This window comes from Manis pentadactyla, chromosome 1 (genome assembly GCF_030020395.1).
Source record: "Manis pentadactyla isolate mManPen7 chromosome 1, mManPen7.hap1, whole genome shotgun sequence".
Lineage (NCBI taxonomy): Eukaryota > Metazoa > Chordata > Mammalia > Pholidota > Manidae > Manis > Manis pentadactyla.
In genome coordinates, this window is record NC_080019.1 from 18,394,582 (window position 1) to 18,422,075 (window position 27,494).

Below are 27,494 nucleotides of genomic sequence, written 5' to 3' on the forward strand. Positions count from 1 at the left end.
TGGGACGTGGGATGTGGCCCTCATACCCCTCCTCTGTAGGCATCTGAGTTTGATCTGCCTTTCAGAGAGGAGACCACCTCTGCCATCAACAAGGGTCCCAAAGGGTATTTTCTATATGACTCTTCTGGGGGAAAATGGGAGAGGCCCTGGGTTCCCTCAACCGAGAACATGTATTATACCTCATTGTCCACTATCACTTCGACTGTCTGGAAGCTGTAGGTCCCTCATGGAGTGCAGGTTTTTGCTTTTTGCCTCATGGAAAGCAAACCTAGCAGAGAAAGAAATTGTATAAAGGACTCTCAAGACAAATCTAAGAGACTGAGCTGTAGATCACACTTTCCTACTCAAGTCTGGTCAGTGTGAAGGTTGGAGGTGGTGCTGGTGTGTGAGAATAGGACGGGGGGGGGGATGTCATGGGACTATTTGGGTGTGTCGATTACTATATCCTTAGTCTATTGTTTTATAGCGTTACACTATGTTTTCAGTGTTTTATTTTTACCTTTTAAGACCCACTTTTTAGAGAGGAAAGCCTTTGTTGCACTGCATTACTCCTTAGATCAAAATATTAGCCAAACTTCAAAAATTCCTGTGCATATAAAATATGAAAACCAACAAACACCTATTTTTTTAAAAAAATGCCTGACAGTCCAGACCCTAGATATTTTCTTCAGAGAGTTTTCTCCTGTTTTATTTGCTATCTCTCACTTTATTTTCATTTGCAAACTTCTTTTACACAAACCAACTTTTAATTCTTTCTGCTGATGAACATTAGAGTTGGCAGGCAAAAATGAAATTTGCCCTTTAAATGTTATTTTATTCAGTCATATTATTCTATTCCTGAGCCAGTTTTTCTGCCAGTATATTTAAAAAGGTATGATATAGATCAGCTTGAGTGTAACTTTCTCTGCTCATCTCCTCTGCAAAATAGTAGTGAAATAAACAAAAACACTCAACAGGAGAACGGACAAAGAGATAACAAAGCATGGTAAATAAAATGTCTGTAAATAATGGATAGTTGGCAGAAATTTTGTAGTGTTTAACTCAGTAATTTGCAATTGGAGAGATGAGATGCCAATCCAAGCCGCCGTAGGCCGTGCTGCCTGACCATCTTGGGATTTTGAGGGTCTCACTTCAGCAATGATGCACTGATGCTCACACTGCCCTTGGATATCAGACAGCTTGTAGGGAGTTCACATTAGGGTGCAAATATTTTCTTGTCTTATGTCTTTGTTTTAATAGTTAAATCCCTCCTTTAAAAAGAAACAGTCTGGTCTTATGAGAAAATCATAGGAAAAGAAGTTTAAAAAAGAAGCGTTTAGAAGTGTTCCACTTCTTATAGCCGGGCATGTCTTTTTGAACTTGACCTTGAGCGTTTGGCTCTCTGGGGAGGCAGCACTGAAGGTGTCTCAGGTGTAAAGGCAGTGTGGCAGGTCAGTCTCATTGGAAAGGGCATCATACCATTTCTTAAATAGCATCTGGATTGAAGCAGTTGTTTCTCGTGACACAGAAAAGGGCAGATGAGGGTCCCCAACGTCCTCGCAGGCTGGGCTTGTGCAGCCCTCTGGCTGGCTTCCTGCTTGTCTGCTTTTTCACAAGGTGCCAGCTCGGTGGCCTGTGAGGACATGCAGCCCAAGCACACTGCAGCCCAGCCTCAAAACCCCAGGACGCACCACACCTCCATCCACACCAGCAGGTCTTCCTACTCACCTGGGGACACCATGCAAGGTGCATGTGGGAGATGCTTGGAGAGACCCCAGGGCCCCAGGGAAAAATAGCAAGTTGTGTTTGTCCTAAGCAGGCATTTTCTGGGCAAAACATTGGCTTAATCCTAAGAAACACTTATTTAGCCAAAAATTAACAGGAAATATTTATTTCATGAAAACCACATAATTAATCTCTATATTGATATTCATCTTTTTAAGAGAGCATAAATAACATTATTATAAAAAATTATTTTGTCCTTACTATGAGCTGTAAATATAGTTGCCCTGAACAAACTTCATGTATCATGTGTGTACATGAAATAGACTTTATATCCTCATTATTTAAAATTAAAATTATTTGGGGAATGATTCCAGGAAGCCCAGACAGGGAAGTGAGGAAAGGGGAATGGGGAAGAGAGGGCCACGGATAAGAGGAGGGAGAGAGACAGTCCCTGCAGTGGGCAGCTGGGGCTCCACGCCCTGGGGGCCCTCCGAGAAACCCCACAGAACCCACCTCTCACTCTAATCCCTCCAGGAGGGAGGCCCAGGGGTATTAATTGGTTGATGACAGCATTTCTCCACCTTCACACACACTTCAGAGTCATACCTGCTTACCTTGGACCAGGCTACCAAGGTGTTGGCTGGGCAGAGCAGAGAAGGAAGCTACAGGTGCTGAAGGTGGTAGCCAGGTGTGCACAGAAAAGCACCTATACAGCCGCGGGTGAACTCAAGTGCAGCAGCAGAGGTTGCTCTACCCTCTTTTGATGTTTTGCTAATTCTTTTCAAGGGCATTGGAGATGATAAATGAAAATAAAATTTGCTCCCTATATATTGCTTTATCCACTTATTTTGTTCTATTAGTGAATGTGGAGGGAAAAAAGCATGTGGTAATATATTGGCCCCCATAGCAACATACTCCCCAAACTGAAATTCAGGCTATTCTAACGTAGCTTCCCAAATTTTGTCACATCATGACACAGCAAGAAAATGCTAATGAGTAGAGCACGCTGGGGTAAATGCAGGGGGCTGTTCTAGGATGGAGGCTCCAACTACCCCAATATATTCTGGCCACTCACACACATGAGGGGATAAATATGCAGGCACTCCAGTGTTGTATGGATAGGGGAATGAAAACAGTAAGAATGAAAGGACTGTATTAGGAAAGAAAATCTGTAGAAATGACCCAAAATGTCATGACACCTGAATTCTAATAAAAGGTGGCTTAAGGAAACATAATTGGATTGTGATTGGAACTAAAACAACATATTTAAGAAAGAGCTGGAGACAGCACCTTATGGATTCGGTGAGAGTCAATTACTCCTTTCCTGTGTTTCTATTATACTTTTCTTGGCTGGGATCCCATACTAATTTGTAAGCTGCTTAAAGGTAAGGACCATGCTATCCTGTTCATGGATGTATACTCAGCACCTGATGTAATATAATACCTAAATATTTGTACAAATGTTTATGAATAAAAGTTACATGTATAGAAAAGGAAACAATCACAGCCAGTAAACAGCATTTAGCAAGCTCATAAAAGTTATGACCCTAATTTTAGCCACCCATTTAATTAAAATTGAATAGCTAGATTTTAAAAAATGTAAATAGCTTATTTTTACATGTTTTTAAAATATTAAAACAATATCATAGCATTGGAAATAAACATAGAAGTTTCCCTTCCCTTGTTATGGATACTCAATTTGATTCCCCAGAGGTACCCATCATTAAGATTCTTGCACAGCTTTCTAGAAATTTTCCATTTGTTTAAACATATGTAAGTACAATATCTCAAGTGACTATACAAAGCCACAAACCTGAGTCATTCTCTTCAACTTATTTTTCACTTAACAATCATGTTGACATCTTTCATGGCATGCACAGCTGGTTTCTAGAGGTCATGTGATTGATTTAACTTGTCAGCTCTTAATGAATTTTTACTTTTTCTAAATTTTGGCCTTATAAAGAGTTTTGATAGACAGCCATAGACACAGACTTTTTACTCATTGTATGAGTCAGAATTATTTTAGTTTTATCATAAAAGCTGATTAACAGCAAAGTAACGAAGAAAGCTGTTTAATTTTCTCACCTAAGTTTGGAGTGTCTATATGTAGGGCAGTCATTCAATGATGGCATCAAGATCCTACGATGTTTCCGTTTTCCTGCTCTGCCGTCATCAGTGAGTTGGGTTTTCACTGGCCATTGCTCAGTCTCAGAACAGCTTCCGTAGCTGTAGGCCTTCTCCTGGTATCAAAACTGAAATAAAGTGTCTGGGGGACAAGACATATTTTTAGGACTTACCAGCCCTCTCAGCCGACTTGCCCTCATTGTCCAGAACCGGATCAGTGGTGAAGAGGAAAGGAATTACCAACCCCGGTTTTAGTCTAATCACAGTTGATCCCCTGAAGATAGCGGCCTAACTGCCTTGAAGATAAGACGTTTCCATTTGCCACCCGAGCAGAGCATCTGGGTTCTCTTAGCAGAGGAAGCAGAGAGGGCTGTTGGGAAGTGCACCTCAGTATTTGCCAGATTTATTTATGCAGGTGTGCCTGTAGGAAAAATTCCTACAAGTGAATTTGCTAGATCAAAGGGTAACTGCATGTTTTTGGCATGGTAAAATTATGCATAATGTAAATTTTCCATTTTAACCTTTTTTATGCATACAATTTAGTGGCACTAAGTACACTCACAATGTTGTACAACCATCATCACTGTCCATCTCCAGGGATTTTTCATTATGCCAAGCAGAAGCTCTATACTCATTAAACCATAACCCTCCATCCCCATCTCCCCTAAACCCTGGTAATCTCTCATGTTCCTGCCTCTATGAATTTGCCTACACTAGGTATCTCATATAAGCGGAATCATAAAATATTTGTCCTCTTGTGTTTGGCTAATTTTACTTACTGTAGTATTTTCTAGGTCCATTGATGTTGTAGCATATATCAGAGGTAACTACACTTTAAGTATGGAAAATGTTATCAGGTTACCCCCTTAAAGAACATGGTTTATAGTTGTAGCACTAATGAATGAGTCCTAGTTTTCCCATAATCCTTTCAGTACTGGTTAAAATTATATTTCAAATTTTATTTAATAAATTTCAAAATAATAAATTTCAAAATTTATTAATGTGATGGGTATAAAAGATCTCATTTGTCATTTTTTAAATTATAGTTGAATTTTATTTTCTGTTTGTGTCTTTTGATAATTTGGGGTTTGGTTATCTTTGTATTGATTCACCATTACCCCATGTATATTTGTCTGTTTTGTACCTTATGAATAATTTTCTCAGTTTGTAATTTGCGTTCTTCTCTGTTAGTAATTTGTAATTTTTTGTATTTCATTTTTACATATTTTGATCATGGAATCCTTTGGGTGTGAAATAGAACCTCAATGTTTTTTCCCCCAATGAATTGTTTACTTTTGGGAGGCTTGTCTTAAGCTTCTAGCTTTGAAAGTACCCCTACAAACTCACTGAATGGAGCCACAGCAAGCGTGTTCACCTTGACGGGGTGTTTTCTGCTGCAGTGACTGTGAGCAACAGTCGTGATGTCATGGGATTTCTACTTCAGGCTTGAAGAGTGTCTGACCACCACGTGGCTGGCAGTTTTGTTTTCATTCCTCCTCATTCCAAACCGATGACTTGTTTTGAAGAGGCTGACACGGTCACCCACTCTGACAAGTCCCGGAAGAGAAACCTTTCCTTTGAGTGGCAGGCCACTGCCCAGCCCACGGGGGACATCAGATTCCTGTAAGAGAGTGACGTGCTGGCTCCCACTCTGAAGAGAGGGGAGCTTCTCCTCTCCCTCCCTTCATAGTCCCTGCCCCCTACCTTTGGTCACCTTATAAATGAGGCTGCCCCAACCAAACAGCCTATGCAGAGGGCAACTGAAAAAACAGAAAAAATGCCCCAGCTGCCCTCTTTGTTATTGTCCACGGTTTGAGTGTGATTTCCCCTGTGCCCTGGGAAGATGGATCTGTGCTAACTTCACCAAGAAATTCCAGAGAGTAAAAGAGCATCTGGTGGGAGAGAAGGGAAAGAGCTGAGAAAGACACTGAGGAGGACAGACAAGGAGATGCTTCCCTGGCCCTGAGCAGGCTGTTGGGGTCTCTGTCCTCGGCTCAGTGGTGGTCTATCAAGGTGGCATCGCAATAGTGGCAGGTACCTCACTTGGCTGGGTAGGGATGGAGGAGCTGGTGACTGCCACCAGCTCAGAGGAGTCCCTGGCATCCGTGAGCACTCTGTGTCAGCATTACTCAAACTGACACATTTGCTTTGCCATTCTTTACAGACACTTGCATTTACCAAGAAAGAGCACCTTTGCTTTGCTCATAGGAGAGAGTATGTGGCCCTCAATCTCTTTTCCCCACATGCTCACATATAAAAGGGAGGAGGCCTCTGGACCACATGCTTCCCCCTGGGTTTTCCCCTCTGCGCTGGGGGCAATGGGAGATGAGCACAGGGCCCCCACCCCCTTGTAGTGTCCTTTTGCCTTCCTGGAGATAAGGAAGCCCTTCCTGAGGGCCTAATGCAGCAGGCAGGACAGCAAGGAGGCCAACATCAAGCCCTAATGATTCTGCCCATTTGAAAGGCCAGCGCCCACCTGACCTTTGGTGTAATGGAGCTTCTGGCCCATGGCTTTGGTTTTGATGCAATGCAAGGGATGTATGTTGTCTGAAGTCCTTAAATCCATACAGTTACTTTTCTTTCTCAAAGCACCTCCATTTCTATTTCCAGATTTGCCATCATAGCGGCCATGTGCTACCTGGGAAGTAGTTTAGGAGTTACTGTCTGCATTTGATGGCTAAGTCACTCCATCAGAAGCCTCTGGCACAGTCACCTCATGTTCTCTCACCTGAGGGATCCTTCTCGAGATAAAACTGACATGTTTGAGGCCTGAATCATGACTCTGACTTGCTCCCTAACACTCTGCATGACCTCAGCTAAATTATTCACGTTTTTATAACTGCCTTCTGAATATTTAAAGTGGGGAAAATGATACTAGCTAATCCTTATCTCCATGAAATTTGGCAGGGGAGCGATAAATGAGATAATGTCTGAGTTTTATTGAAGAAAGGAATTACATATTCAAAATATTTAGAGTATTAGTGATTTATCTCTGATTTTCAATAGAATCTATAATTACAATAGAACTATACAACTGTACATAGGATCATGAAACTTTCAATTAACAGTGTAGTTCATTCAACAATACAGCAGTAAATGGCTAACCATAAAGTTGACAATGAAACCTTTAGAATCTCAACAGTTCAAGAAGACACCTTTTAGTCAAAATGAGGTTTTTAACAAGCATACTTATTCAGGAGGGTAATTGATTTGTACATATCCCTTCCTATTTTATTTATTTGCTGCTATTGAGTTTTTGTTTTTAAAAAGAATGAAAGGGTAATACAATCATCTCTCTTGAGTCCTGCTAGACTTTTGTGAAGTTTTCGTTTAGACTTTTTGTTCTTCATCTTGCTGTTTGCCCTCTCCTGCCTGTTAGGATGGCCTGAAGTATTTACTACATGAGGGAAACTAAGTCTTTGAATCACTCTGCTTTCTTTTTCCACAGTTTAACCATAGTCCAGTCATATTTCATTTACTGGGAGAGGATTGAATCACCTGTCGTATCTCAGCAGACACACAGCAGAGCCCATTCTGACGGCCGCATGGCCCCCAGTGCCTCGATGCCAGCCTCTGCACGGGGGCTGGAGGGAGTTGAGAGAACCTCCCCAGGTACATCTTGCTCGGCATTGTTATCTTTATAGTCACCTAGTTTCACTTAAAAGTTTCTACCAGTTTCTTTTTCCTGCAACACAAGCAATAAACACCTGCCTTGGGTGACTGCAGGTGTCTCAAGGAGGTGACAGTGTGGTCGTGGGCAGGTGGGGGACACTCGCCGTTGCTGTGCGTGTTGCATCAAATACATTTGTCTGGCTCAACCTCATAAATTAAGTCAAGCCCTGGGTTGGAGAATTAGAAGGGTGCTGCCAAGTCGAAACACAGTCCCCCCTTTCCTCACCCCCACATTTACCAATGATCGCTTCAGTTGTTTCCTCAGACCCCTGAAGCTATACAGGGAGCACAGAAAAAAATGACCATTTCTTCTTTTTTTATAAAACTCATCCAGTTTTTAGTGTTACTTTCCATGGTAGGTAGATAGCTCTTTGCAGCCTGGGTTGGAGAACAGAATCAGGAATGAAAGGCTGTTTCAATAGCAATGGACTTTTTCCTGGTTCACCACATGGCGGTAGACTCCTGTGGCCCATGAACTTTTGGAAAAAACAAACAAACCAGCTAGAGAATACAGAGGTCACCTGAAAATTCCTGGTAATATGGAACACATTTTCATTATGTATTTCTTGTTAAGTGTGCAGAACACATGCACTCACAAAGGAATCCAATCACTTGTACAGAAAATCCAGTCTTTAATCCATTCAATCCCACTTTTCTTTATTCTTCCCTCTATTCTTGGCCAACACGCAGATGCCAGGATCCAGCTTGAATCCCCGACTTGGCTCAGTCTAGCTGACCCAGGCACAGAGCTAACTCTGGGCCACCCCCACACCCTGCCTTTGCCTCAAACCTCTACCTCCTGTTGCCTAGCCCTGCCCCTCAGGCCTTTCCATCAAATACCCCTAAAAGTGAAGGTCTCAGAGTCTGAGAGCATGGCTTGGAGAAGGTCCTGCAAACCTGACATGTGTGTTTTATTTTATATTTATGCACATGTTGCATTTTGAGTCCAACCACGTTTGTTTAAATATGAATATGAATAAAAGTGAGGCTTCAGGAAGATGCATCCCGTTGACCATGCAGCCTCTCTGATAGTTCACCCTGCTGGGAAGCTGGTCCCCAGGGGGTGATGGGCTCCAATCTGAGTAGCTATAGGGTAAATTCCGTATTGTGCTGCATGCATTCCTCCTCTTCTGGCCCTGGTCTGTTTTCATGCCAGTTCCTCTGCATGAATGAACCCTAGTATTTCCCAAAGGAAAGAGGAGGAGTGTGTGTGTGTGTGTGTGTGTGTGTGTGCACGCACATGCACACATGTGCACGTGCAGAGTGCGAGAGGTGTCATCTTAACAAAATGGAATTGATTTCTTAACTTTAAGAAAACTTCAAGAGGCAAATGTGAATTGTGAATTTCCACATTTGAAGATAACATATTGTATTTCTCAGACTTATTTCTCAACAGACTCTCAGGACACTTGGGGGTCTACCCCATTAGGCATAATCTACTTTTCTATTTCCACGTTTTGCCTCCTGACATTTCCTCACAATGGGCTGTTCTTCCTGATCACCTGTTTATCTTCAAATAGGCAGTTCAAATATCGTTTTGTGGCAGTTTTCCCCATACTTCTTGGTAGGCAAATGTAACTGCTCCCTTAGTTCTGGCTCTAAAGTTGTCATCACACTGCAGTTGATGTGGTTGGGCATCTAAAAGTCTCTCTGCCTAGATTTGAGTTCAGAAACAACAGTGACCAGTCTTGTATCACTTCTGCATCTCCAGTGCTTGTAACAATGCCCAACACACAACAGGTCTTCAGGAAATGTCCAAATACATCTAGACGTCAGACAGGAGTTTAAAAGTGTGCAAGCCTTTGCCACATTCTGTGTGTCTGTTAGGCATCTTTGCTTTCCACTTCAATCTCAATGTTTTTAAACGGTGAAGTCATTGGAATAAAGAGGCACCAAAAAAAAAAAAAGATTTAATCCAACCCAGTTGGAGCCCTGGTCAGAGAAACTTCCCGCCAACATGTTTTTGTAGGCGCCATCGTCGCCGTCCTGATCATCACCCTAATCAGCACTGGGGTGAACCCTCAGTGTGTGATGCATCTGTGCCAGGCACTGGGCTTCCTGCTTCCACCTCAGTGATTTTACTTCAGCCCTTAACAACGCTCTGCTCTCGGTACTGTTACTGGTCCCATTTTGCAAAACAAGCTCTGAGAAGACTTGCCCAAATCAGAAAATAGCAGAGTTGGAGAACTGAACCCACACAATAATCTGACTCCAAAACCTGTGTTTGCTTGCTTGCTGTGTGCAACTATTTGTAATGCTCTGGACTGTCAGATTGGCCAGTCACGGATGGAAAATGAGATGGTGGAGGGCAGCGCAGGGCAATGATCTCGTCTGTGCCTATGGCAGAGGCTCAAGTCATTATCATCACCCGGGAAATTTTTAGTGTTAATAATAGAGCAAGAAAGATCTAGGGCTTTTAAAAAATCTTTGATTTGTGGGATTCTACTTTTTCTTTTCCTAGCTAGAAGCAGTTTTTGTTTTTGGCAGAGGTGAGAAAAAATACAATGGTCAGAGTGGTTTGCATATCCCTGAATGGTGATTGTTAAGCATGCACAAGCCCAAAAGGGCCAGGAACTTACTCTTTAAAAAAGACATAAGAAACTGAGTACTTTGCTGCTTTGTCAGGGCTTATATTACTGGGCAGATCATCCTTTTGTTGATACTTTTGAATGGTTCACACTTAGTTGTCTCAAGGTGCATTGAAGTCTCTACCCTGTTATCATAGTTGTTTGTGTAATCAATACAAGGAAAATGCTCTCACTTTCTCTTTGTGATGTCTTTGAACTTTTGCTTAGCTCCCAGTACTCCCACCACTGTTTCACAGCAACATACAGATGTCTTTGCTGTTGCCATAACTGGAGCTGGAGAGGAGGACAGCTTGGGTCCTGTTCATGCCAGCTTTTGGGTGACAGAGTTTCCTGGGGGTGCCAAGAGTCTGTTCCCACCATCTTCACACACAGCTACTGAAGTTAACAATGGCCAGCCACCCAGTGGGGTCAGCAACCCACCCCTAGAGCCATCCCTGGATGTCCATGGGCAGGAGAGGCTCATAGCCCTTAGGAGAGTCTCCTCAGAAGGCTTTGCTTCCAACCCTAGAACCCACCACAGGTAATGGACCAGAGGGTGGGCCAGTCAGTAAGGTGGTAGAATGATGCCAGACGGGGCTGCTGGGGAAAGGCAAACTTCTTAGAATATGACAGAAAAAGAAGTCACTATATTTATTCTTAAGGGCATAAGAAACTCTAACTCTAGAAGAGCTACTGGTCAGAAGGGCTAGGTATGAAAACCACCTGAGGAAACTGTACTCTTTTGGACAGGATGAGGTCTCTGGGATGCTGTTATAAATAAAATACAAATATATGTTTTATTTTTTAGATGTCTAAAATCATAATATATAAATATACTTATATATAAAATAAATAAAAGTATTTGTGAGTCTTTGCTACTGTCTTCACTCATCTCCCCCTCCCAAATCCTGCCCAAACCCACCCCACCAGCCCCCAACTCAAAACTCAGAAGTCTTACCAAGGAAATCCAATTTTTTTGGTATACCCAGCAGCGGTAGGAAGCATTGCTTTTCGATTCATATATTTAGTGACCCCTTCTCAGCCTCTCTATTCTTCCCTTTAGGACTCAGGCTGATCCAAGCTTTGATTCATTGGAAACTTGTCTGCCCTTGGATAAAAATGAAGAGGTAACAGCCTGAGTTGTGTATGGGCAGTGAGGTTGGTATTTTGACCCAAGGGTGAGAAATTCCAGGCTAGGAAATCAGAGCTATTAGACCAGTAGCCAAAACTGGAGTGAAGGCAATAAGAGGATGATATACACATAGCATCTTTTTAACAATCAATACAAGCCATTCCATTATCTGCAGTGTCTCTGAAGTTATTGGCAATTGTAGAAATTAATGGTTTTAGTGATTTGTTTTCCCACTTAGCTTTGGTTAATAATTCCTCTCTCCTCCCTGCCTCCACCCTCTCCTTGACAGCACTGGCCATGGAACACCATGTATGGTCCCAGAGGTTAGATCGATGGTCAGTATAAAACATACATACCCACTGATTTACTATTCCTTTGAAGTCTTAAAAGGAACACAAAATAAAGCATGGTGTAATATTCTTACTCAAATTTATCAGAACCTACATCAAGATTAAAGGATCTTTCTTGTATGGGTCCCAGCATGAAAAGACACATAGAGCTTTCAGCCATTTCAGCCAATAGTCACCCCTGTTGGTCTGGAAACCTCTTAAAGGACCCTAACTTTATTCTTATAACTGGCCTCCATGCTCTCTTTTTGGGGTTTCCATTAGCTGCCCATCCCCAGTCAATAGCAAACATATATTTATCTACTCAGGCATCTTACTCTGAGCTCTTTCAGGAGCAGGCACAAGGCTGGGTTGTCAGCTGCTGCCTGGGATTCTCTAAAGAACACAGGTTAGTTGTAAAGTTCAGTGGCAGCTTGGAGGAAGACCAGCAACTTTGACTTCTTTTTTTCTTTGCATTTCTAGGACAAGATGGAGTCCTCCAACAAGACTATGATGAGGCCTCCTCTGTACACTGTCCATCTTACCTATCCTTGGGGCCTCTGGGCCTCTGAAGCATTCGCTGGGCATGGGGCAGGGGCAACCAACCCAACTCCCACCTTCCACGCCTCTGCCACGTCCAGGCCCCCCAGTTCTGGTGACCAGTCAGAGGCATCAAGCCCCTCTGCCAGTTTCCTGCCTCAGTCAAAACACAAGGAGCCCAGAGTTGAGGAGGGAAATGGAGAGGGCAGAGAGGGACACCCCAGGAAGGCCAACCCAAGGCCTGAGGTTGGGCAGGAGGGAGCCAGTGCCCCTTCTGGGATCCAGCTCAGGACCCCCCTGCTAGGAATCCTGCTTTGCCTTTCAGCCACCTTGGGCATGGCCCTGGCTGCTGGCCTTTGCTACCTGCACAGCCAGTATTACCATAAGCGGACAGAAGTGTCCTTTAGGGAGCCTGCCGGTGATGCAGTTGCCAGGAGCGATGACAGCGAGACCATGCATGTCAGGAAGACTGGGGAGAACAGTTTTGTTGTCACTGAAACAAAATATAACTGGATCACTCCCTCTGTGGGTAGCAAGAAAACAGTCCTCTGAGAAGACCATCATACCAGGCCTCTGAATGACTCTCCTTAGACCCTGCAGAGGGTCTCAGCCAGAAGGGAACTGATGAGCATAGCTGATGAGGACAGGGACTCACTGCGCCCCGGTCAGTGAGCAGCTAGTGGAGGTGCAAAAGGGCGGTTCTATCATCAGGCGGAGTTCTTCCCTAGCTTTGTTGTCTTAACATCTGTAATTTAGCTGCTTTTTTTCTTTTTGCAATTAGATGTTCTGTTTGAAGAGTTAAACTCAGCACAATGAATATTGTATAACCTGCTCATTAACTAGACTCCTGTGGCCACTAAGCTTCCTCCATTGCCTTAAGGAACCCGCAGAAATAGAAATTCTGTCCCTTGTCAGTGTGTCAGCCACATCCTTTTCAACTCTTTGAAAAAAAAGTAATGTTGTGGTTGTGTCTCTTATAAGAAAAAGAACTGCAGCCTTATGTTGCCTCTCCAAACCACCCCAAGAGAAGTTTTGTTTATGACACTAGAGGTCAAAATGGGCCCTGATTCAGCTGACTAGGTGAGTGCAAAGGTGTTCAGTCTTCCGGGAACCTCAGAAGCCTGCAGATCCGCCTTGGAAACTCATCTGAAGCAATGGGAGTTTTAGAGGGCTTGACTGAACACAGCTGAGAGAAAATGTATACACACAGCCTGAACACCAGAGTCGAGGAAGCAAGCCTCCCCGTGGGATCCAAGACTTCCCATCCATTCACACTTGCCGAGAGGCCGATGTGTCACCATAGCTGGCAAGCATCCTGCCTCGGACCAAAGGTCAGGTTGAACAAAATGATGAGGCCACACAGTCTGAAGAACAGCCTCCACTTGTCTTTTCAGGGGGAAAAGGAAGAAAACATCACGGATGAAAATCATCTTCCTGTGTTTGTGACTTTATGGGGATCACTTTGATTTAGCAAGTGTCCTATAGATGCCACATAGGGTCCACACAGCCAGTGTGAGTCTAACACTTGGTTTGCTCACTGAACATGACACACTGGAATTAGCTGTCTTTTTAGAGGTGAACCTCGTAGAGTCACGATCCATTTTAATGTGGAAACAAGAGCCCCTATAAATTTGGAAAGAGTACCTATTGACTGAGCAACTAAATCATACAGGCACTGTGCTAAGAACTTTACACATATTTTCACATTTAACTCTTGTAATAACTTCATGAGGAATACATCCAGTGACTTGCCAAAGAGTTCCCTACACAGTGTAGGGAAGAGACAGCCCCTGCTGTTTTTCCAGCTCCATTTAGCTTCCTTACAGTCTATGCCAAGACGCTCTCCCCCTGGATTCCTGGTGAGGCGGAGCTGACCCTTGGCTTCAGGCCAGTGTCTCATTAGGCACATGGAGACCTAGGTGATCGTGTTCTAGGAATGCTACAGAAAGAAACAAATGTGCTTTAATGGGGGTGGGGTCACAGATATCCCTCCTATATACCCAACCCTCCTCAGAGATATGCTCCCCAAAATGCAAACAAGGGATTGTGTCAGCTGAGGTCTCTCCCCTGGCCACACGCATCAGAGCCAGGTGCACCATAGATACACTGTCAAGATCTTTCCTGTCCAAGAGGCTATTTTCCTGGGTAAACAGATTGTGTAAATAGACTTTTATCTATTGCAGTGAAACAATAAAAAGTTGTTCCACAATTGTTTGTGAAACAAACAAACAACCCCAAGACCTAGTGGTTTAAAACAACCACTCCCACCACCATCAGTTGTCACCACGATTCCAGGGTTGCCTGCACTCAGTTGGGCAGTTCATCTGCTCCACGTGCTGCTAAGCGAGCAGGAGCCTCCAAGCTGATTGGCCGCGTGGCTGCACCTGGTGCTGGCTACGGGCTGGGGGCTCCGCTGGGCCGCGGATGAGAGCAGGAAGCAATTTGCTTCTCCTTTTCGCGGCTTCTCTCTGCGTGGTGGCTGGGTTCCAAGAGGGAGTGTTCCAAGCAGACAGTACCAGCAGTGAGGCATCTCTTAAGGCCTAGCCTTGGGAGTTTCATGGTTTCATTCTGCCACTTTCTAGTGGTTACAGCAAGTCACAGGGCCAGCCCTCATTCTTCAGGGGGAGGGGCAATGGATTTCACTTTTTGGTGGAGAAGTGGTCCAGGATTTGAAACTATCTTAAATTCATTATCACTCTGGTCAGACTGCTGACCTGTCCTGGGGCCTGTGTTAGAGACAAAGAAGCAGCTGTTCATCCCCAGTTGCCTAGGGTCCCCTTCCCTGCACAACATCAAAGAGGGTGAGGGCGAAATCAGGCTTCAACATCGGGCACCCTCTCTTCGCCAGCTGGGAGCTCCGGCACAGGAAGAGTAGTGCAGGGGTGCAGAAGAGTCAGCCAGACCTCTGAGCCTCTGCTTCCTCATCAGAGAAAAATGGATCACAAAACCATTTACTGCTTTTGGCTATTGTGAACATTAAGTGCATGGTGGATGCTTAGCTATCTACAGCAGTTAACTAGTTAACTGACATGCCATTGTTACTAACATCATCCTGTGGCTGCAACACTATCCTCAGAGCGGGTCCATTTAGAGGAACTCTGTGCCCACCAAAAATCATTACCCCCTTTCCATGACAACCCCTCTGCCAGTGGCCCCCACCCAGCACATGGAGGTGGTCACTGCACTAGTTGTCATGGTAACGAGTGGCTACAATTCCTGCCAGGGGTCAGGCATTTTTTGCTGAGACGTTCTGAGTAAAGTTTCTTTTGGCAAGGGCAGTGGAGTCTATAGGCCTGTAGTCAGGAGACAGAAAATGCCACTGTGACTGTGATCTGGAAGGTCCTCTAAGCCTGGCCTCAGAAAAGCCCCAGAGAGGAGCGAGGAGGAAGCGTTAACCGCAAGGCACTCACTGAAACACAGAGCCATTAAAAGTTAAAAAAAAGACAAAGGACTCAAATGAAACGTCTTAAACGTAGCTTTTCTGTTTTGTCAGAATAGCTACAGAATTGCTCAGCCAACCTCTTCTTGGAAGAGAAGGAGGTCTGGGCTAAAAGCACATTTAAGGGAAAATAACAGAAAAACGATTGCTGAAAACTGTTTTAAACAAATGTTTTCCCATCTATTGTGTTAATTTAATAAGCAGAGAGCAGGGGTACGGATGAGCCTTAACCTTTTTACATTCAGAGACTATTTCTGTTATTTCTAATTAACTTCTCCCCTTGAATACTACAGTTTTGGTAAATCACAACTTAATGCTTAACCCTAGCCTGTCTGAGCTATTTCACTGTCCAGGCTGTCTGGATTTATTTGCTGCTACAATGTTTGTTTCCTTGAAAAAAATATTCTAATTAACAACAACAAAAGAAATGGGTCAACAAGCCAGTAAATATTTAAACAAGTGTCACGTTTTATTTGAAAAGTTGTCTTGGAAGGGCTGGTGATTTTTTAATAAATTATGGAGCGCATACCCATTTCTGTTCTTGGACTTCTGGTATTAATCAGTGATCCCAGCCTTTCTGGAACATAGCCTCTGTGATTTGATTTTATTATACCCCCAACCTATCCCCTCTCCTAAAAGTAGTGTGTGATGAGGAATTTCTTTGATTCAAGTGAAATGAAATTTGCATTGAGTTGTTTTCTTGAACTCGAGGGCTTCTCCAGAAGAACTCTGCTCTGCCTGGCCTTGGGGCATGGCCAACCAGCTGTGGCCGTCTTTGGTTTAGAATAGCAGGAGGGCTTTTATGATACAAGGCAAGCTGACGTTTTGCTTGCTTAATCTGTTCTTTAAATGCAAAAAGAAAATGTGAACATTTTGAAACTCTGTTCCATCTGATAATGACAGGGGCAGTGACCTGGGCTACTGAAACCTGTGGAGGGTTTTTTGGTGTCTTTTTGCTTTTAAAACATAAATCAGTTTATGCTGCCCTGTCTCTGAATTCCTACGGTTTCCCACCTAGCTGAGTAAAATCCAGACATCTGAGTGGGCTGACCAGGTACTGCAACACCTGGCCCTGGCCCCTGTCTTCCTGGCTCCCACCGTGCCCTCTGCTGCACGTAAGTGAGTGACCCGTAAACACGGCAGGTCCCATCAGCCCACGTGCTCTGGCCATTCTGGTCTACAACTCCATCCCTGCCCCACCCCAGGCAAGCCTGCAAGACTGTTCCAATGTCGCCTTACCCGAGAGGCTGGCAACCTCTTCTCACTCCCTATGCTCCTCCTTGTTTTATAACATTTATATAGCACTTACTACTGCCTGAGTCTAGGTATTTATTTGTGTGTTGATTTTCTGCCTTCCCCTGATTAGGATGCTTTATAAAGGGCAGAGACTTTATTTCGTTCGTTGCTATATCCCCAGTACCCAGAAATGTGTCCAGTTCATAGAAAGGAATCAATCAGTATTTGTTCAACGAATGAATGAAAAGTTCAATATTTGTGTTACTGTCACCAGCTCTTGGTCTTGATTGAAGTTGAATATGCCCAGCACGCTGGGCAGCTCGAGGTACTCAGGTATCAAGTGAGGCAGGTTTCTCTCTAGAAGGGATCTGAGGAGCTCTGTGGGCCGCTGTCCCCAGGCCAGGGGGATGTTCTGTGCTCAGATCCAGGCCCCGGGGAGCTCTCAGCAGGGAGGAGCTGAGAATGGACTTCACCTCTACTTAACCCCGGGCCGAGGGAAGCCGAATAGAGTCTTTCCTACTCAGAAGCTCACCTGTGGACATACTTTCTTCATTTCCTATAGTCTGGCACAGGGTTTCTCAGCCTCCACACTCTCAACTTTTGGGCTAGATCATTCTTTGTTGGGGGGCTGTCCTGTGCGTCACAGGGTGAGAGCATCTGGTCTCCACCCACAGGATGACAGTAGCTCCCTCCTGCCCAGTTGTAACAACCAAAAACATCTCCGGACATTGCCGAATGGCCCCAGGAGGACAAAACTGCCCCCACCTGGGAACCACTGGTCTGGCAGCTGAGAGATTCAACTGTAGGCCTCCACATGAGGCGGCATTTCCTAAATCATTCCCACATTCAGCGGTGGAGTGGGCAGTGTTGAGATGGAGAACTATAGGGTCTAAAAATTTGGAATGGCTTTAAAGATCATCTGACTCAGCAGTTTTTGAATTTTTCATTTTGCCTGATGGTGGAACTGTAAAAACTGAATGTTCTAGTGAAATTTGAGCATATCTTCTGTTTCTCCCTCCCTTCCCTCTTCTCCCTGGCACCGCACCTTGAGGCACTGCCTCAGAACTCTAGTGCACAGATTAAAAACCACTCCCAACACCTTGTACAGTTGAGAGAACAAGGCCATTGAGAGGTCGACCATCCAACGAAAAGTTAAGAGTCTAGGCGATCCTCGGATCCCTTCCACCCATCCTGACTTCCAGCCCACCTTTCCTCCCACTGTACTTGACAGATCATTTGTTTTCTTGGAGCGTGTTGGGTGCTGTAAATATTTTAATGGGTCCAGAGAAAGCTTGGATTCAAGCAGAAAAAAGGCCTGTCATGATTACTCTACTGCTGCCATTAGAGCCAGGAGGGTAATGGGACTGTGGGGACCAGGCCCTGAGAAGCTGTGGCCAGGCCCTGGTGGTGGTGGGCCGAGGCAGAAGCCATAATGAAGGGCAGGGAACCAAGGGGCCCAACAGGGAAGGGGCTGGCTGTCATTGTCCCCTGCCCAGCTGAGCCACCATTGTAAAATGTTTCTTTGGCTCGCAGCCGCCATCTTGAACTTACTGCCTACCTTCCTCTGGGCTCTGCGTTTTCCTTCACGCAGGCAGCACCTTGGGAGAATCTTCCTCCATCAGCTGATGATGGACGGTTTCTGCAAAGTGTTTTGTTACTTCGAGGCTGACTGGAAATGCATTCCATTGGATATTAAAGAATGTATTTTCCTGATTTATAGTCAGGCCAGGCAGGGTTGTCTGAGAGGCAAAGAACCAATGGGATATCCCTTTTGACTAATGATTAATTATTATATCTCAAGTGATGTTTTCCTATCAACTGATAGGTTGGAAAAATAGACTGCAGCTTGCTAGGTTAGCACCGTGGGTCACAGAGGTTGCCTCTGCATTTTCAGATTATATTATCCATTACAGACAGTAACTTCTCACTTAGAAACATAATTTGTTGTTCTCTCAGACAAAAAAAAAAAAAAAAAAAAGCTGACATTTCACATGCAAGCCAAAGATTAGAATCACTGCACAGGACTGCATATGGAAGTACATTAGGATGTGGTGTCCCCAGATCAAGGACACAGGCGGCTTGTGCTGAGAGAGATGTAGAAGGCAGTGACTTCTGATCTTTATTATGCAAATGTGCAGCCCCGTGAGCCAGGCAGCTTAACCTCATCACGGGAAATGTCACTGATCATTTCAAGCTCCAAATGTAGCCCAAGCATTGGTCCTATTATGTTATTATTATTATTTGTAGGGCATTATGTAAGCCTGAGCCTTCTGATTAAGCTGGGTTCCTACTTGCCAGACCCTCTGGGGTTGAAACTCAACTCGGAAAATAAAAAGCAAATAAACATATTTTGTTCTCTCGCTTTAATGTTTGTGGATGGGGCAGTTTCCAGACCTGGCATCCACCAGGCATGAGTGTGGATGGGGAGAGAGTGACAAGGTCCGGTCCCCCGACAGGCTGCCTCTTTCTTCTCGGGGTCTTCTGCCCCAGTGGCGAGGTGTCTGGAGGAAGCTCAGAGAATGGCACCTGGGCGGGAGAAGGGGTGATCTGCGGGTGGAAATGGTGAGGAGGACTGAAAAGAGAGAGAGATGCTGCCTGAGATTAGGGAAGAAAGGGACAAAGGAGGGGAAAGGTCCTTTTTTCCTGCCCCCAGGTCACTGTTGTCTAGCAGAGCCATAGAAAAACCCGAGAAGGCTCACCGGAATGCAGCTATGGGGACCACAAGAGCCTGGAAACAAGGAACAAAAAGAAGGAAATCGAAGAGAAAGAGAAAACCAGAGGCAGTTGATCAGTGGCCCAGGGTGGCAGACGCAAAGGCTGAGCACCTCTGAGGTCTGGATTTCAAGACCTGATTGGCAGGGTCCCGCTTTCCAAAGGAAAGACTCTTTGTGTGGAAAATGAAGAAACAGAAGCAAAACACAGAGTTGTGGTGAAATTGTGGAGGAAACCAAACGCAAGTAGTGTTTTTCCCTTTTCCCCGCCAGCTTGGGGCCAGGTGAAAGGTCCGGCTCCAGTGAGTGACCGAGGAGGGTGGTTGGTTCCTTGCACAGCTGGAAAGACCAGAAGCTTCTCCGCAGACCCTCAGAGCCTCTCTCATCTAGACCCGAATCCTTCCTGTGTAAACACTGATACCAGGATCCCACTTTGGTTAAATCAGACCTCTCAAGGCCCACACCCGGGTGTTTTAAGGCTTTCCAAATGATGCGAATGTGCTGACAGGGCTGAGAACTGCTGCTTTAGATTCTGATGGAAAAAAACTCCATAAAGACCGGGATTCTAGTGTGTTTATTTTCTGTTCTGTCCCTTCACATGTAACACAGTGCGTGGAACATGGTAGAACTTGGTTACAGATTTACCACATGGAAGGGTGGATAGTGGGTAAAACAAGGCATTTCTATATGAGAAACAAATCTGCATATAACTAGGCCATTCAAGACATCTGTGGCAGGGGGTTACCTCCCAGGCCTCCCACAGCCACACTCTCAGGCTCATGCCTGTCCCTCAGGGCCCCAGTGCAAGTAGACATGCTGCACGCTCCCAGTTCTTGCTGAGGGTAGGGCAGAAGTTGTACCCATGGGACAAGCAATTACTGTTCTAGAATAGCCCCGGGAGAGGGCATGGATCCTGTGCTGTGGCAGGGCTTTCTGAAGGCTTCCTCTGTGTTCTGCAGGAAACCACTTCGCCTCGTCTCCATTTCTCTCTGGGGTTAGTTAACACTGACTTGGTAGGTGAAAAGTTGAATATCAAAGAATAGTGGGGGAAAAAGGGAGGGCTCCTAATCTGGAGACTTAACTGGAGCCGCAATTAATTCAGATCACTTAGGTAAACACTGATGCAGCGCCAGCTACCAGACAGGAGTCGTGTAGGAGATGAGAGAGACAAAGGGAGGTAAGGCTTGGTCCCTGCCCTCAAGGAGTGCGCTCATGGCAGGGCGGCGATATCATCTGATTCCAAGGCTGGACTCTAGCGCCAACGCTGAGGTAATGCTTACTGTATCTGGACCTTCTCCCCGATCTCTTCCTTCCCTCTCTCCTGAGCATCACCAGTTCTTTTTCAAAAGGAATCTGCTCTTAATGGAAGCCTGGAGTGTAAATCTGATGAAAACCCACCTCCTCTGGGCTGGAGAGGAGTCCAGCTTTCTCATCTCTCATTTGCTTGTCCTTCTATCTCTCCCCCTCAAAAAACCTGGGTGAGAACCCAGGTTGGACACCACCACTCTGAGTAACTTATTTTCCCTGGATCCAGATTGTTTAGTCAACACCAAGTCAAAAATCCTGTCACCCAAGGAGTTGGTCCAATTGTCGCCCTTTGTTCTCCTGGGAGAGCTTGTGTGACAACGTGGCTTTCAGAGAAAAAGCAGCTCGTACCATTGTACTACTGTCTGCACGCAGCCCACTGCGGGTTGTTATCTTTCCCCACCAGCAGCTGAGGAATAGTCAAGGGTCACTTCTGGTGGCCTTTTTCTTCCTTCCTGTTGCTGCTCAGGGTCCGGTCAGTGATGAGTTTTGCAAACATGGAGGGTGACCTTTTCCCGGAGACCCGTCCCTGTGGCTGCTGGAAGAGAGGTGCCTAAGGAGGGAAGCTAAGGAGGAACCCGGGGTGTAGACTTAGATCTGAGTCAGTTTGGTGCAGGAGCATCTCCTTAGCGTCTGTTCAGGACGTACGCTGAGGGAGCCTGACATCAGTGGCCAGACTGCACACCACAGCCAAGAGCTGGTGAAGCAACATGTTTAACTGGAGGCATAACCAGTGCACTCCCTTGGTCCTTCCTCCCCAGCAGGGCCCCTCCAGCCCAATGCTAAGAGACGGTGGGGGGAGCCATGTGCTGTTAATCCACTCAAGACCGTGCAGTGCGCCGGATTCAACCTTTGAACTGAGAGAGGCATTGGGATTCCATTGTTTATCCCTGTTTCCATTAAGCTTCATCACATAGGAAAGGAAAAAAACAGCAAATTTGGGAGCAAGATGGTCCTTAATTCAAAAAGATGCTTAAATGTAAGCTTCTCAGCAAGGTCTGTCCAAATACTTCATCCAGGCACGTATCCCCTCCTATTACACTCTTAGCTTCCTTCACAGCCTCAGAATGATCCCTCGATACCATTATCTCCACTCTAGGCTGTAATTCCCATGAGGTGAGGGCTGTATCCGTCTTGGACAGAGTCTAGCCTGGCACAGTGTAGGTGCTCAAAATGTATTTGTTGAATGGAGAAATAAATGGCAGCTATTTTATTACTATTCGTAGTAGCAGTGGTTATAAGATGCCTCGGGATCAACCCAAGACAATACAAATTAATCATCCTTGCAAAGCTCATCGGACAGACCGAGAATGGTCAGGGGCCGTTTGAGTTGCCTCCTCCCAGAAGCCAGCCTGGGGACTGTCGCTTCAGGTGACTTCCTCAGGCCTCCACTAGGAGGCCCTTCACACGACACTGAGCGGAGTGAAAGAAGTTTTATGACACGGAGCAGGGCTGCCTGTGAGCCTGATCGGGGCCTCTGGCGGGGAGTGGGGTAGGAGCACACCCTCTCCCTGGACTCTGCACCATTGAAAGGCTCCAGACGGCTCGGGCGCTGGGCCAAGCTGCTTGATTCCAGTGGGAAAGCTGACCTTGGCCAGGAAGAACCAGGAAGAGGCACAAATGACTCATTGTCCCACGTCCTCCAAGGTAAAAGTCCCAGCAGTGTGTGTGGCCTTCAGGGCTGGACATTACTGCGGCCCTGGCTCCCTGCGCAGCCAAAATAAAAGCACTCGGCCGGCAGCACAGGCTCAGCCTAGGAATACCACTAGCGGATCTCCTCCGCCGCCCCATTCCACACACTTCTCCGCACTTAAGGTTTCAAAATACTGCACGTATAACATGATTTCCAGTTTCAAAAGTAGAACACGATTTCCTTTTAAAGGCTTTTAAAAGCCAGCCTTCATTTCCAATCCAGTCCATGTGACATTTTATGGACTTGTGGAAGAAATTTGATATGTTTTCAGATCACGTGTAACGGAGGTCTCTCTTGAATGTGCTTTATTTTTACTCAGGAGTTTGCGGTCCAAGTCCCGAATTTGTCAGACGTGCTACTGCCGGCAGATTTCCACTAGAGGGCACTCTTGGAAAATATTTATACAGATAATTCTTGCTCTGTCTAGGAAATGCTGTTTTTAAAAAGAAGAAAAAAAAACCAGCCTGTCTAACTTTCAGGACAAGCCCTTTGCCTTCATTGGAACGATCCCCGATTCTTCCAGAAGCACAGCTAGAGAAGGAAGCTGGAGAGAGGCAGCTGCGTCCCTGTTCCCCGTCCCTTTTGTCCTTTATGTCCATGGGATTCAGCTGGTCAAGCTGCAAAGCTGGCCCACAGGCTAGAGCCGGAATCCCCTCCGCCCACGGGGGGCCAGGCCCAGCCTGCCAGAGAACCACCTTGGAAAGGGTTTGCACGTGGCTGGATTTGGGGCTTGCTGGTTTTTCAGCTTTTGCTGGTTTCCCTGAAAGGAGTTTTGTCTGCTGCCTTCCCTCACAAGCTAGCAGTGGCCGGAAATCCTCAGGAAAGTGCCAGGAAGGGTCTTCGGGGTGGCTGGGCGTCCAACAATTAAAAATAGAGCTTCCGGGCAGGCAGCCATGGAGATTTTGCTCGATATGTAAATAAATGTAAATAACACCAAGTCTTGGTGCTGGAAGGACGCTGTGCACATTTTGTGTGGCCAGGGCTTATCCAGAGTGGTGGTGAGCAGCATTTTTCCTTTTTTTTTTTTGCACACAGCCCAGTATAGAAAAAAAAATTTTTTTCCCATCCATAAAGAAAATAGCTCTATTGATTTCCTTGGGTGTGGTGGTGGTGGTAGTTTATTCTTACAACTTTTCTACTCGATCGGAAGAAGAATGTCAAAGGGTAAAGAGGATCTCCTTTTCGCCACTAAAACCTTAATTCTGGAGCGTATTTATTGCATAGCTCGCAACCCTCCCATCCCTGACGTTTGTGCCACTCTTTCCAGTTGCCCTCATTCACTTAGGGGAGTGACTTCGTTTCAACCTGGAGGCAGCGCCATCCCCATTTGAGAGAAGGAAACCGAACTCAGGAAGGACCCACGCTTTGAAGAAGGAACACAGAGCAGTGGGGGGCTGGGAGGGTAGAAGAGGCCACTTTCTTCCCTGTACACTTTACTGAGCATCTGCCAGGTACCCGGCTCAGTGCTGGGGCTAAATGGAATGCTGCTTATTGCCCTTCCTCAAGAACAGGCTCTCTGAATGTCAAGGCCAGCCCTTTGCTTTCCCTTGGAATTATTCCTCATTCTTCCAGAAGCACAGCTAGGGAAGGAAGCCGAAGAACACAAAGGCAGCTGCTTCCTTTTGTCCACAGAGGTGTCTCTCTTGGGGTCTAAGAGCTTTGCTCTGCTTGGACCAGCAGGGAGCGCCCTTCCCTCAGGGTGTCCCAGTCTCTGGAAGATCGGGGCTGGTCCAGGTCAACGCCACAGCTTGCTTCAGGCTCTGCCTGGCAGGGCACACACCCATCCCACCCCTTTTGGGGGCCATTCCCTTCTCTTGATCTTGACCTGTCTGTGTACTCCCACATAGGAACAGACAGCAATCCTGAAAAGCCAGAGAGTTCATGCTGCAGGCTTCTTTATTGCCTCTGCGTGATGGGGAGCAGAAAGGCTGCATTTGAAAGTAGCCTCGAGGGCTCTGGAGAGAAGCAAGGCAGAGAAGCAAGTGGCTCCTAAGGGCCACCCCAACCAGAAAGTCTGAGGGGCAAAGAGCAAAGAGGGGCTCTGGGGCCGTGCTTCTCCAAGCGTGCTCGGCAGACCCAGCCATTCACTCAACTCCAACCTGATTTTTTTTTCATGAGTATATATGGCTGTATAACTAAGCACACAGCTGCCCATGTGCACACGCACACACATGTGCACACATGAGCATACACACACACACACAGAGCTCCTGTCCAGTTTGCCAGGGAAAGTAGCACCATATGCTGAGACTGGCTGCATATGGAAAGAGCTCCACAGAAATTCGGGTGCCGCAGGGAGTCTATACTAAATCTGCTGGTATATGTGAACAGCAACAGATACAATATGGATCGTCCCTGTTTAATAATTTCCGTGTGCCTAAACAGAGAGTGGAAACAGAATGAAATGCGAACTGGGAATTCGGGGGCTTTTCTGTGCTTCAGGAATCTCCAAGGAGGGGTGAGAAGACGGCGGAGCATGAAGGGCAGGAGCATAAACGGTCCTGGGCTCTGTGTCTCCTCTCCTGTGCTCCTGACTGTTCTCCTCGAGTCAACCAAACAAGGGGTGAGATGAAGCTCGGGTCTGGGGACCCCATGCTCCCGTCCTAACGAGCAGGGCTGGGGGACAGAGAAAGGAGGAGAACGTTGGTTTTCCGGGGTCAGAAGTCTGTCCCATCCTGGGCGAAGGAACCCTAGGACAGCAGGCCGACTGGGGATAGGCCTGAACAGACAAGTGGGCTCGCCCTGTCCAGAGCCGGGTGGTCCTGGGAGGACTGGTGCTCCTTGCGTGACCCAGGAGGGGGGTGCGCCTCTGATGCTGAAGCTCCCTGAGGACCAGGCTGGAGTCGCCCAGCATGGCCCCAGGGATGGGAGGGGGAGGGAGGATGCAGCTAAGTCAGACCATGGTCTGCATTTGCCAGAACGATCCAGAGCGCGGGTGTGATCGCTCCTGCTCAGCCGCGGGGGAAGAAAGCCCAGTCTGAGGGTGTTTGGTGAACAGTCTTCTGCAGGTGTGGCGGGCCTGTCTGAGCAAGGAAGGCAGAGGCTCTTTCTAAGCCTGCCATGCCTAGGCCACCAGCAGGGAGTCTAGTGGCGTAGGAGGTTCTCGGAGGCAAGCAGAGAGGTGAAAACTAACTAGCCTGGGAGTTGTCCCCTAGAGCCCCCGACCCAGGGAGCTCTGTGGTGAAGCCGCTGTGCCCTGCCACGCCTGCCCAGTAGTCAGACGCCTTCCACTGGACAGGCCCAGCCGCCAGAGCCTCCAGCTCAGCCCTGCCAAGGGAAAACATATTCTTCTGGAGCTTTTTGTATTGTGATTTGGCTGCTCTTCTTTCCACGCTGCACAAGTGGATTTTGTCAGTTGTTCCATTACTTCAAGCTAATCGTTAAACAATGTCTTCAGAGAGAGAAAAAACAACCAGATTAATAAAGTGCTCATGAAAGGGTGGAGATGAGGGACCTGTCAGACCCCCACGAAGAGCACGCTGACAGGCAGGCGCCTGACCTCAGAGACATGGGCCACTGTCACATGACTTCTACTCTGTCTCCACAGAGTCAAGAGCAGCTTAGTGCCAAGTGTGACATGGATTCTTGCCTGCTGGATGCAGACAGAAACTCATTTTCAATCTGTCAGGCAACCTGACACAGAGTCGGTAATGATTTTCTGTCAGGAGAGGCCTGGCTGGATTTGAACCAGTGACCCAGAGGTAAAAGGCCCTGATGTAGGGCTCCCTCTACAATAGCCAGCCAGCCTGTGCCTTGTTACGTCTGGTCCAGGGCTCTCTCCCTTGCATCTGCCCAGGTGTTCTCCATGGCTAGTTGACTTTTAGTTAGATCATAACTTCGCATTTGGGTTAATATCCCAAAAGGGTTAATGAGTGGTTAATGTCCCAGGAGGGCAAGCAGAGGATGCATTTGTGCCCTGGCGGGAATGCAAAATGAAAGGCAGGTGAAGGGCAGAGAAGCGGAGCTCTTTGATTAGCTTGGGGCCAAGAACCACGTGCTTCTCCCAGGCTGGGTGCCTGACCCTGACCTCAGGACCTTTGCACACATATAAGCCAGAGAGGTGGTTCCCACGGTGAAGGCTGAAACAAGGAATGTGCATCTGGACGGGCATCGTTATTTTTACTGATTGTTTTCGTTAATAGAAAAGTCCTTTCAGGAACATTTGTAGATAGATTAATGTGATGATTTCCATTCCCTGAATGATAATTATGAGTCACATGCCACTCTCCAAAAATAGTGTTTCATAATCTGAAGACCTCTTTCCCCCAGAATCAGAAAAGTAACCTGAAGGGAACTTAAGGTTTTACTCATTATTTAATAAACACTTATTGACGTTCCCGCCATCAGGCAAACCTTTGGCTAGTTGTCAGGGTTACAGAGATAAACAAAACAAGGTTCCTACTGAAGAAACCAATCATTTAGAGGGGGGAGACATGTGGACAAAGAAACCAATCATTTAGGGGGGAGAGACATGTGGACAACGAGGATCTGACACAACCTGAGAGTGATATAATGGCAAGCGAGGACATGCAGTAGACAATTGGGGCCAGGGACTGTGTCACGGAGGTGGGGGATACGCCAGGGCCCTGAGACCCGGACACCAGCAGAGCAGAGGTGGAGGCAAGCAGAGGTGCTGGCCATGTCGGCCACCCAGTCCAGGCTCTGTCACTCACAGGCTATGGCACCTGGAATGTCATCTCTTGGAGCCTCCACTTTCTAATCTGTAAAATGGGAAAAATGACACGAGTGTGAAACATTTTCATAAGGGTTAAAAGGGATCCCTCACGTAAAGCATTTAGCAGGGTGCTCAGCACATGGCACGTGATTGTTAAATGTCAGCAAAGGGTTTCCGGGATTGGCCAAAGTTGTTCCTGGCGGGAAAAAAACAGCCAAAAATGGCATTTTAAGGCAGTGGCAGTGGGATGAAGAAGGAAGAGAATGAGGACAGGTTTTGAACATAGAATTGAGAGAATCTGATGACTGGGTATGAAAAGTGAGGTGTGACGGGGGACACCTGGCTGTTGCTGTGCCAACAGAGGAAGCTG

At 46.3% G+C, this 27,494-nt stretch overlaps 1 protein-coding gene across 1 annotated transcript; it reads left to right on the forward strand.

Annotated features, from left to right (window-relative positions):
• Positions 1-1,517: 1,517 nt before the first annotated feature.
• REELD1 (reeler domain containing 1) lies at positions 1,518-13,963 on the forward strand. The gene is given in 6 exon segments (XM_036889039.2): positions 1,518-1,725; positions 5,229-5,451; positions 7,277-7,440; positions 10,296-10,608; positions 11,131-11,194; positions 12,009-13,963. Coding segments are annotated over 6 exon segments (1,581 nt in total). The 3' UTR covers positions 12,618-13,963.
• Positions 13,964-27,494: the final 13,531 nt, after the last annotated feature.